The sequence below is a fragment of the Alosa pseudoharengus genome, unplaced genomic scaffold (assembly GCF_046254945.1).
Source record: "Alosa pseudoharengus isolate Yale_2024_CS ecotype anadromous, Long Island Sound unplaced genomic scaffold, YU_APseudo_1.1 YU_APseudo_1.1_scf_23, whole genome shotgun sequence".
Lineage (NCBI taxonomy): Eukaryota > Metazoa > Chordata > Actinopteri > Clupeiformes > Clupeidae > Alosa > Alosa pseudoharengus.
In genome coordinates, this window is record NW_027468685.1 from 12844697 (window position 1) to 12858400 (window position 13704).

The 13704-nt window shown below is 42.8% G+C and overlaps 1 protein-coding gene across 1 annotated transcript; it reads left to right on the forward strand.

Annotated features, from left to right (window-relative positions):
* Positions 1-420: 420 nt before the first annotated feature.
* On the forward strand, positions 421-12105 carry rbm24a (RNA binding motif protein 24a). The gene is made up of 4 exons (XM_076301605.1): positions 421-832; positions 2144-2267; positions 2590-2644; positions 8891-12105. Exons 1-4 carry the CDS (start codon positions 665-667, stop codon positions 9237-9239), a joined length of 696 nt encoding a protein of 231 aa, XP_076157720.1. The 5' UTR covers positions 421-664; the 3' UTR covers positions 9240-12105.
* Positions 12106-13704: the final 1599 nt, after the last annotated feature.

A 13704-nucleotide genomic window follows, 5' to 3' on the forward strand; every position in this document is an offset into this window, starting at 1 on the left:
CACGCATTATAGCCTACTTTAAATCACCAGATGTGAATATAATGAACTCGACACTGATATGGCTTTGACAAAATAGTAGGCTATAGCCTGATGGACTAGCCTGCTGCAATTGAAGGATGTTCTCAGTGGATCAAGGACTTTGTGATTTATGTCGTTCCACGAAATATTTATTTTCCGTTCCAAAAAAACATATTTTGTTAAAAGGTGAAAGTTTTTTGAGAAAAAGTGTCAATAACCAATATTTTGACTGAGCCGATTGACAGCAAGCGCTTCCATGCGCTTGCTGTCTGTGCGCGTGTCGCGCGTTGGGCGGAGCCACCCGCCCTCGCCGGCAGAAGTGGGCGGACTTACATGATTCGCTTTTAGGAATGGATCACAAGCTCTTTTTGGTAGTCACGACAGTCCCGAAGAAGAGTTGAACCCACCTGATGATCTTTGAAGACAATCCGCTCCATATTTCATCCAAGTGACGATAAAACAATCTACCTCTACCTTGATATTTTTGGTATCGTGTCATTGTCTTCATCAACTTGTTTTTAGGAGTTTGCGTTAATTCATATCACGTTTGTTTTATCGATAGTGATAGCATAATCAGCTCAAAAACCTCTCTACAACTGATTTATTTCTAAATTGTTTTTTTTTTGCACTAATAAGACTCGAGAGGATGCACACTACGCAGAAGGACACGACTTATACCAAGATTTTTGTGGGAGGTTTGCCATATCACACCACTGACTCTAGCCTGAGGAAATATTTCGAGGTGTTCGGGGAAATTGAGGAGGCTGTTGTGATTACCGACAGACAGACTGGCAAGTCTAGAGGTTATGGATTTGTAAGTAAACATTTTTCATCCTTGCTTCCCTGTTCCGAAATAGCAGCTTTCTCCAGCCCCGCAGCTAACTTATTGCAACAGTTTAAAGGGCAGCATAATCACATGTCCCCGTTAATGCTTCATACCCTTGTTTTGTGGTTGACTACGAGTTTTGTCAGACGCGTCGAGTCAAGTTACCTCATAAAATTATCAAGAATTGCAACACAAACCACAGACAACTTATCTGCTTTTCTCCAGTCAGTTTACCCTGTTGGCTCATCAAATGAAAGAGCTCTCCCCGTTAAGCCAAATCATTGTAAAAAACGGGTTCCCTATTAGAGGCATTTCTTCTGAAGAATTCCGATTCCATCAGTATTAAAATTGGATTCCTTGTGCCATGATGACACAAGTTGGGTCACCATTTAGTGGAAACAGGACCACGTGGTGCTTTGGCAAGATCAGGAACCATAGGCTACTTTTTAATGCCAATACATTTACTCTCAAACCAGTAGTGACTCAGGAAAAAAAAGTCAAGGTGATGTTGTGTTAGCACAGCTGTCTAGAATGACCGCAGACTGACCGCGTTGAAAAGAAGCTTGTTGGTTAATAGGCAGCAATGGTTGTTGACAGACTGCTGTCGAAATAGCTTCCACTTCAGAGGTCTGTAAAGTCAGTTAACCCAGGAATAGGCATGAGTTGAACGATGGCTTCATTCGAGGCATCACCTCACAGTGGACTATAAACGTTTGTGTATAGACTTACATTTATCTGACAGTTTAGAAGACATTTTTATATCACTTGGCTTATATGTGACTATGGGTCACATCCATGGGTTGTAAACAGGGGCAATAAACCACATCACAATGAAGTAAGCCACATGCTCTCTACTATTTCATAATGGTATTTTTGCTTTGTTTATCTTAAGCAGCGCCTCAAACTTGCTAAACGTTTGGCAACAGTGTTGTCCTTATCAGGGTGAAAAGGCTAGATTATCAGGCTACTTGTGGTTACAACCTTATGGCAAATTAGCCAAACTTCCTCTGTTCATTTGAATAACTGCAAAAAGAAGAACTCAGAGTAAAGTTTATCCCTGGTCACTCACAGATGGAGTGTTTCTTTTTAAAGTTGTGTCAAGGGACTTTATATTTTAGTCTGCATATCCAAACTATGACAAACATCATAGGCACTTTCACTTTCTGGAAAATGTTAATTGATAGATTAGTTCCTTTGAGACAATTTTGCCTTTATTCGTCCTGCATGCCCTTGAAAGAAACACAAACATGCAAAACACCCTCTTACATGTTTTTCTGCTATGCCTCGTCCGTTGCCTAGGTGACGATGGCTGATCGCTCGGCTGCCGACCGAGCATGCAAGGATCCAAACCCCATCATTGATGGCAGGAAGGCCAACGTTAATTTGGCATACCTGGGGGCTAAGCCACGGGTGATGCAGCCAGGTAAGAGTGTGATGCAAGGACCAATGGTGGACCATGTTTTGATGGACTACCCCTAAATCACCACCATTTCATCTTCAGGAGGCTCTTTTGTTGTGTATATGGTTTACTTGTTGTGATTAATTAAATAAACCCTTCACATGATTTTGGACATTGAAGGGTGAACTTTATGGCAATTGGATTAATGGCTTTATATTTTATTTAGGAGAGCTTTTCTTTAGAGCCAACTAACCATGTACAGGTTTCTGGTTACTTGCACAAGCTGATGTCCTTGAGAACCAAGCAGACTAACTCAGGCTTGGGTTTGGGTTCTCTCTGTGCACAGGCTTCACCTTTGGCGTGCCCCAGATCCATCCTGCTTTCATCCAGAGGCCTTATGGGTAAGTGTGAGGATGTGTGTAGACTGAATGGGTTGTCTGACACATGAGTGGATGGATAGAACCAACGTAAAACCAATCTGATGGTCCTCACAGTTAAACAATTACACATGCAGACCTACATGCACATAAACACGTACTGTCCATAATGGATTCTCATAGTGTATCCTCATTCAGTCATACTACTTTAGTCTTTATTTTCAATGGTTGGTATGGTTACACTAAGCAGAGGAATCAAACATGCTACTCATAACACATTTATGCCATCAATAATTGGAACGAGTGAGATTTGAAGTGTGTGTGTGTGTGTAATGTTTGTTGTTCATGTATTTTATGTATTTCTAATGCTGGACCTTGCTGCCTGACCAAATGTTATCTATTTTTCTCTGGTCCGACAGGCTCGATATCGGTTAAGATTACTGGTGCTTTGAGGAATAGAATTGCACAGATCATTGTTACCTGTAGAGTCAAACACACACAAACAAGCTCAAATGGTGATTACAGATGCATGTATGTTGGAGTTTTTATTTTTGGTTTTGATTTGTTTTGTTTAGTTTCTAGAGCTGTGTGTGTGCCTTTTTTACCGTTATGAAGTGGTGTTGATAGCTAAACTGTGTGCTTTGGGGGAAAAAAAGATATGGAGTTTTGGTGTTCTTTTTCACTGTTTGGAGGAAGTTTTCACTTTGCCGAGTGGGCGCAAAGTGGGATTCCAGTTTGTGCTTTTGTGCTGTAGCTTGTGTTACTTTCTCATTCTCTTTTCATTTAACAATACGTTTTATTTGTGTTTTTTTTTCTTTCTGATGTCTTGTTGGAGTGAGTAAAACCTTTTTTGTGTGACTTTGTTGAGTCTCCCCCTTCCCAACAAAACATTTCAACAACCATCCCCTTGCATGCGACCCCCTTGTGCTGTTTTATGTCAGAATCTCTCCGATGGAGGGACCTCTGTAATAACCCACTGAGTTGCTATATGTGTCATGGCAATCTCCTTCCTCTGCCTGCCTTACTCCCTTTCCCTACCTCTCTCTCTCACTGTTTCTCTGTCAGTCATGTTGTCCACCATCCTGTCTTCCTTATCTTGTCATTTCAGCTACTGGATCTCAGACATAGGACCTAAAACAGCACAGCGACAGAATCATACTATATAGTATTTGTAGACCATGGTGCATTGAAGACTTTACATTAATGACAGCGTTACAGGGCATTTTAATAATGACCTTGACTTATAAAAAACTCAACAGAAATATCTAAAGTTAAGGGAAGAGGTCCAACTTGGGAAAAAGTTAAGGGACCCTAGACGTGGAATATAGAGGGGGGGTTGCACGTGTGTGTGTGCGTGCGTGTGTGGGTCTGTGTGCCGCACAGCGAGGTCTCTCTATCTCAACGCTGTGACACAAACAAATGTCTGGATGCCACAGCCCCTGAACAAGCTTTGTGTCACATGGCTCTGCCGCGTTAAGGAAAACAAGTTGGCCCATTGTGTGGCACAAAGGCGGCACTGCTGACACTGCAGTTGCATGAAGCCCACTCTCTCCTCTCTCTCCCTCTGTCTTTCCCTTCCCTCTCCCTCCCTCCCTCTCTGGGGTTATGCCGGATGGCGGTGGGTGGAGGGGTGGGGGTTAGGCTCAGATATGTAGCGCTGAGATGCCCTTTAAAAACAGGTTGTATCCTACATGCGGCCTGGGGGCCTTGTCAAGGACCGCTCCTGCATTGACATCCAGGCTTGCTACCACAACCTGCTGTGAGTCCAAAGACTAACATTAACACAGCCTGCCTGTGATTGCTCTGCTGTGTGTGGTTGCTGACCTCAGGTAAAACCTTTCAGGAGCTGACTCGGGTATACTATATGGCGGAGGTGACGATAGGTGACTCAGCTGAAAAGAAGAGTCTCTGACCCTCTCAGACCTGATGTTGTGCATCGGTCTGTTTCGGTCAAAAGCAACAACAGGTGTGGTCTCTTGTCTCTCTCTCTCCCCCGCATTGTCTGGTATTGTTCAGTCATCGTCTCTGTTTCTCTCCGGCTCTAAGATATTTTATTGGTAGTTTTCAGTGCAGCTAGAGCATGTGATGTATCACACAATGTGTAGATATCGGCTATAATGAAAGAAAATGAACGTTGTAAATCCAGATTAGATCAGAAGAAAACAGTTGTCTTTGCCATTGAGCTCACTGTTTGTCCTTTGATCTGTGGATACTAGGAGGCCGTTAAAAGCATGATGTCTAGCCGTGCAAACTTTCAAAATGTTACATCAGAGATGGAGACAGATGGATCAGACAAAGATAGAGTTAGACCCACGTAAACATGTATAAAAATAGTAAAAGAGAGCCCAAGTTGGTAAGTGTGTTTTTACATGTGGCATTCAGAGAAGTGTCCTGAATGGGACAAGGGACGGCACAGCCCGGACTTTAGCCTGGGCTGCGGGAGATGACAGAAAGGGCAGAAAATAGCCGGAGCCCAGTTGGTGCCGCCAGTCAAAGTCCCAGGGCCAGCTGTGCTATCCCAGAATCCCCCTCTTGTAGCTAGGGTGAGGCAGCAGAAATGAGCTACTATCACCATAGAGTATGAGTATGTCTTTGGACCAAAACTATAGCCTAGAAAGGATAAACATGCACCATTATAACCTCTATTTGAAATGGGGCCAAAATCTTGTACTTTAAGGGGTCATGCCGCAGGAAACCATTTTTTCTTGTTTGCTTAAGACGTCAATGTGACTAGGGGGCTTACAGGGCTTTTCAAATTTGATTGTTCCCTTCCCTGTCTGTAATGGCCATAGAAAGGAAATGGTCAAATAGCACGGGTGAATTAGAAAAGAGTATTGTTTCTACATCACGCATGCTCTCATTTATTATGCTTTCTCCCCTGTTAGTAACAAGGTAGGCAGACGCTTGGAAAGCATACCACCTATGGGAGGCTCTGAAGCTAATAGATGACCACCTAGTGTTAGCATTCCATCCGGTTGTTAAGTTGTGATGCAATAATGTGCTGATCATTCTTTTTCTGGGTCCAACTGTGCCTAGAGCGGCTTGTATTTTTTATAGACGGTAAAATAAACATTTTTTTCCCCGCTATTCCAAGTAGCCTACAAGGAAATTGTCATTCTACTGTACTGCTCGCTCGCTGCCTCAACCTAATACATTCTATTTTTCACAGAGGCCTGGACGTTACCCTTGATTATATCATCTGGCTGCACAGCTACACTAATTACTCTGTTAGAGTCAAACCATTTTTTTCCTACCCTCACTAAAATGTAGATGATGGTGACAAGGTTTACAGGTTGTGAAAACAGGCAGGCTAGCTAGTAAACTTTTTTGGACCAAAGAGCTGTTGGGCCTGGAAACGACATGTGATGTTGGACTTAATGGACCTAATGGACCCCCATTCATTTTGGTGTCACTTTGACATCAAATAACTTTACCTCTAATTAATATTAAGCATTTATATAACCACTTTTTATTTCCTGAGAAATACAACATTGTATGACTGGCTCCATAGCCTTGTATCTCACTTTATAACCCAGTGATAAATGTTTTTCTAAACCTATGCTAAAAATGATGTCATGAACATGCGACTTTCAGTTGCTCAGGAGAGAAGTAATCGTATTGTTTGAATAAGACATTTGAAGACAATCTGGGGGAGAGCCCATGGGAAAGTTATAGAGTAAACAGTCAAGTGATGTTTTTTTTTTGGATTGGCACTTTTCAGAAAAAATCATCAATTCAAAAGCTGCGCTTGAACTTGAAGCACTCTTCACGTTCTCAATTTTCTGGATGCGTACGAGTTACTGTCAAGTTGCAGACAAGTTACTGTGTTTCAAATAATGGCCAAAAGGAAACTGGTTTAAAAAGGCTTCACTTTTCTCCATTCAAGTCCTATGAAGTGGCTCTGTCCACTTATTTTACTGTCTATGGTCAGCAATCTAGAAATATACCTGGAAGATGCCTAAAGATGTTGGAGCATGCTAGAACAACATGAAAAAAATGAGCCAGGCCATTTTTCAGACTTTACAAATGCATCTCGGGGAATGTTATGCAATAATTGAAGAGGCATGTATGGCATGGCTCCATTTAAAGTATAAAAGTAGTTTAAATGGAAAAACATGGATTGTATCTTTTTAAGTCAAATGAGGATGCTTACCAACTTGAGTGTCCTACTCAAGGCAATGTGCTTCATAAGTACCCATCATAGAGATGCCCTATATGGTTCTCCTTAGCTCACTCCTTAAGTATACCTGCACTATTACTGTTCTATATATTGTAAGGATACAGGATTCTTGGATAAGGATACAGGATATTTGGATAGTTATAGTAGTACGTTGAAGGGTTAGGCTCAATCGACTAAATGAGCACACTAGACTAAAATCTTACATGGAAAAGCAGTTCAGTTTGTTAGATATGCTCCATAAAACCTCTTGAATCACAAAGTAAGATAAAAGACCACAGAACATATTTAAATTGTGTATGGCTAGGGAGGTAAATAGTCTTGCTTGAATTGTTTTGGTATTTTTGCTTGCCTACGGATGGTCATTCATACTTGTTCTTGGGGTTTTGTGTGGTGATGATGGAGAGCTTTGTAATATGTTTGAGGATTTGTGTGTTGAAGTTGCTTGGACTGCATCTGTAGAGTGTTTGAGTGTGTGTGTGTTAGTGTTTGTCAGAGAATGCGAGTTCTGCGGTGTGTTTTTGTGCTGTGTTTTGTGTTCTGTGTTTTGTGGAGTTGGTTGGTGTGTTCTGATTGTATGCTTATACTTTGTGTCTTGGGTGCATTTTGTCTTTTTAAGTGTTCATCTTCTAATGACACGGAGTTAGTACGTGTCTGTGTGAATGTAAGTGTTGTCACTTTTACAATAAGTCTAAGGATGTATTACTTGGGATAGAAGTATTGTATTCAGATAGCATTATATAGAAGTATTTTGATACATATATGCTTTCTTTATAATTGTATTTATTTTAGAACTTACTCTTTGGGTATTGTTGTTTATGTGTTTTGGATTTGGAGTGGGTGTTTGTGGTGTGCTCCTGACTAGTGGCTTGTGCTGACATCGTCACCTCGGTTTGAAGTTTGTGTTTTACCTCGTCCGTTTTTTTTTTCTTCTATCTTTTTTTAAAATGACCTAGCCTTAGCTTGTGAGCTTTTTAGTGTGTGTGTGTGTGTGTGTGTGTGTGTGTGTGTGAGATTATGAGAGAAGGCGGTGATGTAATTGCCCATAGGGTTGCCATGATGGGTTGTTGCTCTCAAGCGATTTGTCAATCAAATTGTCTGTCTGAGTCATCAATTTCAGTAAATGAGCCGCACACCCTTTGCCTCCTTCAGGGTCGATTCCAAACTTTCAAAAGAAGGACTGGTCCAACTCGCCAGGTTGCAGAGACAGACCAGAAAAGGAGTGTAGGCTAGAAAATGAGAGCAGTGAAACACAGAATGTGCTCATTGTTCTTGCTCGCTTATTTAATCAAAACAGCCCTGTGTGTGTCTGACTGTGAGCGTGTGTGTGTGTGTAACCCAGCTCATTGTCCAACCGCGGAGGGGAAACAGCCAGCAGAGGCTTTTTTGAAAACCGTCCAGCTGTCAAAGTGGCAGGGACACTTTCACAAAGCACCCCTCATTTCTCTCTCTCTCTCTCTCTCTCTCTCTCTCTCTCTCTCTCACCCTCTCTCTCTCTCTCCCCTTCTTTCTCTCCCTTCTCTCTCTCCCTATCTGAGCCAAGTGCAGTGACATCAACACCCAATCAATGGTCATGTGCCCCCCCCCCCCCACACACACACCAATTTGTTCTGAATCCTCACACCTCCAGTTTGGACAGTTGTGGATGCATATAGTTGCCATGTTGTTTTTTCCACTTTTCTCCTCACATGGCTATATTGATTTATTGAGAGTTCCTTTTTCAAAAACTGACTATTTTTTTAAGCCAACCCACAGTGACCGATGACCATACTGTTCAGTGCCTCTCTGAGGTCATCAGTGACCCCTGTTCTGGCAACCCTATTAACTGTAAAAGACTCCAAAGGGGTCTGTCCTAGTTGGTGAATTGTGTATTTGTAGATGTTTCTGTCTGTGTGTGTGTGTGTGTATGTGTGTGTGTGTGTGTGTGTTCACTGGGCTGGGTGGGGGTTGCTTGGTGTTGGCAGTGTGTTTTCGCTCTGTGGCAGTATGGTATGGTGTTTGTGTGTGTGTGTGTGTGTTTGTGTGTGTTTGTGTCATGATGTCACTGCTCCTGATGTCACTGACATCAGCCCTGTTGTGTGTGTGTCTCGCAGGATCCCGGCACACTACGTGTACCCACAGGCCTTCATGCAGCCCAGCGTGGTGATCCCTCACGTGCAGCCCAGCGCTGCCTCGGCCGCGTCCGCCTCCTCGCCCTACATCGACTACACGGGCGCCTACGCCCAGTACAGCGCCGCCGCCAGTGCCGCCGCGGCCGCCGCCGCCTATGAGCAGTACCCCTACGCCGCCTCTCCGGCCGCCACCGGCTACGTCGCCACCGCCGGATACGGATACGCAGTGCAGCAGCCCCTGGCGACCGCCACGCCCGGGTCGGCTGCTGCCGCCGCTGCCGCCTTCGGCCAGTACCAACCCCAGCAGCTGCAGGCTGACCGCATGCAATAACAGCCAACCGGCAGTCAGACACCAGGGGGGTGGGGAGGTGCTGCCCACACCCACCCCAGCTGCTCGCTGCTGATTGGCTATGGACGAGGAAGAGAAAGCAAGGGAGTGGACGCTGGCTGGATGAATGTGCTGTCAGCAGGAGAAAGGGAGGGTGGTGATTTGGCACAGGTGGACTGGTGAGGTGGGAACTCCGTAGCTTTCCAACTTGCTGTGTTTTTTCCCAAACCAAAAAAACGACAAACAAGTGAACAAAGGAAGAAAAAAAGAACAAAACAAAGATAAAATTGAGACAAAAAAATCACAAGGAAGAGTATGGAAGGAGAGTTAGCTTTTTACCATTATCATTATTGTTATTATTATTATTACAATTTTTGTTGTTTGACATACGGTATAATTATTAAAGTAGAGTATTTATTGCTTAAAGAAGAGCAAAGACTAATCACTGTGGTATACTGTAGCTGTTGATGAGGCCTTAGGCCCCTTAGATGTCATTAACGTAGGGGGCAGGTTTTAAGTCCGAGGTCATTTCGTGAAGTGACTTCTGCGGCATTGTGGTTCAGAAGCCCGCTAACTCCTTATTTATTATCCTTTGAAAGGGCTCCTTTGTGTTCTGTCTACTTAAGTGCATTGAAGTATATTATTATTATTATCATTATTATTATTACTATTACTATTATTTTCTGATTTATCAGGGAAAAACGGAGCATCTTACAGTGATTAGAGACCTCTGCCGATCAGGGAATTGTAGGAATAACTGTGGAGAAATGGGGAGAGAGAGAGAGAGAGAGAGAGAGAGAGAGAGCGAGCATTAGGAACACAGTTGTAGCTCATGTCACATGTTCAAAACTACCTTTCATCTTTCAAATGCTGAATGTCCCTTTTTTCTCTGACTTTCATTTTGACCTCTTGACCTATGCAAAACAAATACACACATACACACTCACACACATTCATAAATGCACTCCACAGAAAGATTAACAAAACAACATGCAACTGTAGGAAATGCTGATTCACTGAAGGTTCTTAGTTAGCTCCATCAAATCAGTGTTGAGCAATGAGAACGTGTGAATGAGAAGAATGATTTATCACATAACACACACATATACACATACATACATACACACACACACACACACAGACAGAATATGGACATGGAGGACAGGTAGCATGGTGGTGCAGTCCCTCTCTCGCACCGGGGGTTCGTGTGTGTGTGTGTGTCTATCTGTGTGTGTGTGTCTGTGTGTGCTGGGCAACAGCTGCAGGGGACAGGCAGTGACACACAGGCCGACTGCTCTGGAAAGAACGCATCACTTGTGCTCGTTTGTTGAGCTGTCACATTTTAATCCCTCTCTGCGCCCCACACCCCCACCACCCTCGTCAGCACTTCCAGACCCACAGCGGGATTGGAGGACTCCTCACCCCCCTCCCAGCCCCTGGCCAAGCTCACCCCACCCCCGACCACCTCCCAACGTCCCATCCAGCGGCCGAACCTCCTCTGTGTGGGACTTCAGTGTGCTGTAGGGACAGACAAAGAGAGAAAGCGAGAGAAAGCGAGAGAGAGAGAGACTGAGAGAGAGACCACATGAGGTGCACAATGGGTGACGGCCCGGTAACCTCTCCTTGTCCTAGACACGTGTACCAACCATTGGCCCATCCTGTCCAATTCACACCTCCGTCGACTGTGGAGCACCCCAAAAACATCCACCACCAACATCACCTCTGTGGTTTCCTCATCCAGCAGAAGAGCCAGCCACCAGCATCAGTCCTCCGTAAGCGAGGATGGATTTTTTGACAAGCAGAAAGACAACAAAGCAAAACAAAGAACAGCTACATTCTCAGAAGAACTAACACCATATTTTTGTATTACAAAGCAGCACTCTAGTTTTAAAGGATTCACCTGCAAATGTAAAAGGGTACCCCCTGTGCCTTACTTTCATAATGCTATTTAAGAGAGCAGAGATTGACTATTTAAGATATTTATTCAGAGAGGTGACTGTGTTGCGCCTGAAAGATGAAGGCTTTGTGGCGGTACTGTATCACTATCATGTGTTCATCTCATGGCATATAAGTTATTCAGTAGATTTAGTTGTATTATTATTATTATTATCATTATTACTTTTATTATTACTATTATTATGATTAACATACTGAACCAAAATATTGATGTAGAATTTATTTAAGATGGAATTCTGTATGTGCACTGTACAATTCTAGTTTTTGTGCATTTTGCATTTTAGAACATGACATTATGACATTAAATATTGGCTAGTTTAATGCCGTTTGTACGAAACTTTATTTAAAATGCTGGCCCTGTTACAGGGCAGATAGTCCCTTTTTAGCCTCTTTCGTTTTCTAGAACTGTTGAAAATGACATCCAAGGAGAAACAGCCCAAAGTGCTGCTCAACATACATTAGAATGTATAGTCGTTGTCAAGACTGAATAGCTGTTGCTTCTGTTGCTTTTAATACTCCTCAGACGGGCTATTTTACATATGTTGGGAATTTTTATACTTGAATTATTTCTTACAAGGGAAAATATGAAAATAAATGACAAAAAAAAAACTTTTTAAGAAAGCTTTTCATTGTCACTGGATTGGAGGCATGTAAGTGTTATCTACTATTTAAAATGCAAAGGTCCTGTTTGTATTCAAACTTTATTTAAGAGTTTCAACACTATTTACTCTATACATGGAAATAAATGATTCTCAAATCGGCTTGACTGTGCTCATTTGAGGTGTTCTTAGTGTTCCACAGATGTTTTCATTAGAATTTGTTTCTGGTGTGACTGCTGCTTATTCTGTTAATTCCAGTTATACTTGTGTTACTGAAATTCAGACCTGGATGTAAAGTACCCTTGTTTTAGAAGGGAGGTGAGCGTAGCAGGGTTTGTTCCTGATAACATTTCAGCTTTCTGCTGAGTAAAACCAATCAATTTTCTGGAGAATTGATCTCAGTTGATCAGGCGCTCAGGGCTTGTGAAATCTGTGATTAATTCTAAATTCGGAGATATCTGCAGTCACCTACTCCATGCTCTATAGTGTTGTAACAGTGTTTTTCCAGGATCCTTGTATATTGGCTTATTGGCTTATGGTAGCCATCAAAGGTTTTTACTTAAGGTTTCCTGAAGATTCTCTTTGGAAACTTAAATGCTGCGAGCAAGGCAAATAATCCTAAAAACCTTACACTTAAGCTCTTACAAGAGCAGACATTTATGATTAAGGTCTAGGCTGTGTGCCATCTCCTTTATCTGTGACTAACAAGCATCCCATCACTGGATCCCTCCAACTCAAGTCAAGGTGTAGTCAGATATACCTTCCTGTAACTGGAGGCCTCTTTGCCAGATAGAGGCTGATAGGTGGATCACACTGAAACCAACAGGAAGGTCTGCTGCACACCAAACCCAAAATAGGTGAGCATGGCTGTTCCCAATGTATTCTTTTTGAAAGAAAAATAAAGTAATGCGGCATCTTTGATGATCCCTGTAGGACTAAAACGGAAAGGTTTTCAAACGATTAAAAGAGTAGCAGACGCTTCCAGAACTTCACCATCACCATTTTGCCCTGACTGTTGGTTATGAAAATAGCATCACCAAGGTTTCGCAAACATGCCATTGATCACTGCCTCGCCATGTTGGCCTAGTTTTACTGCAGATCCTTACAACACCAGTTTGGTCCAGACGTCACCCTCACAAGCATCTTAAAATGGCAGATGTGTGTCCACAGGCTAGTCAATAATTCAGAGACTTCCTAATCAATAAGAAATGCCAGTAGGCTGAACTATCTCAATGATATCTTGGCTGGTCACCGACTATTTCTGTCAACTGTAACATGACACACTTAGGCCTACTTTTACACGAGCAGACACACACACACACACACACACACACACACACACACACAAACGCAGAATGACACAGCATACACACTCTTTCCATTCTTCATCAATGTCACCCCAGAGACAGTCCCACCAGAATTAGGGCAGCAAAAACTGAAAGAACATGCAGGCTTAGCAGACATGTTGTGATTACCTCCCACCCCCACCCCTCTGAATAAATGTGGACTTCAATTGACCATGATCCCATACAGATCTCTCAGTAGGTTAATATGTCCAAAACATACCAAATACCTCAAGATAAACATGGTCTTAATTTAGACAGGGGGGGGAGAGGCACCCTGTTGTTTAGGCGCAACATACCTGTTATGTTTATTGGCTAAACTTCTGTCTAAATAAAACAAATATTACTACGCCAGAGGTCTTCTTTAAGTTTCACTGAACAGTTTAGTGCGTAGAAATTAAGTCAAGAGCAGCAGTCGGTGTCAAATGTATGGTCGCGCTATAATTTACCTTCCCCTGTCGTGTAACCGTTGATTACACGCTCCAGAATTACGCTTTTTCAGCGGCGCTCAACGATACGTAGAGAGAGAGGCAGAGACAGAGACGAGACCAGAGAGAGAAGGAGACGTCG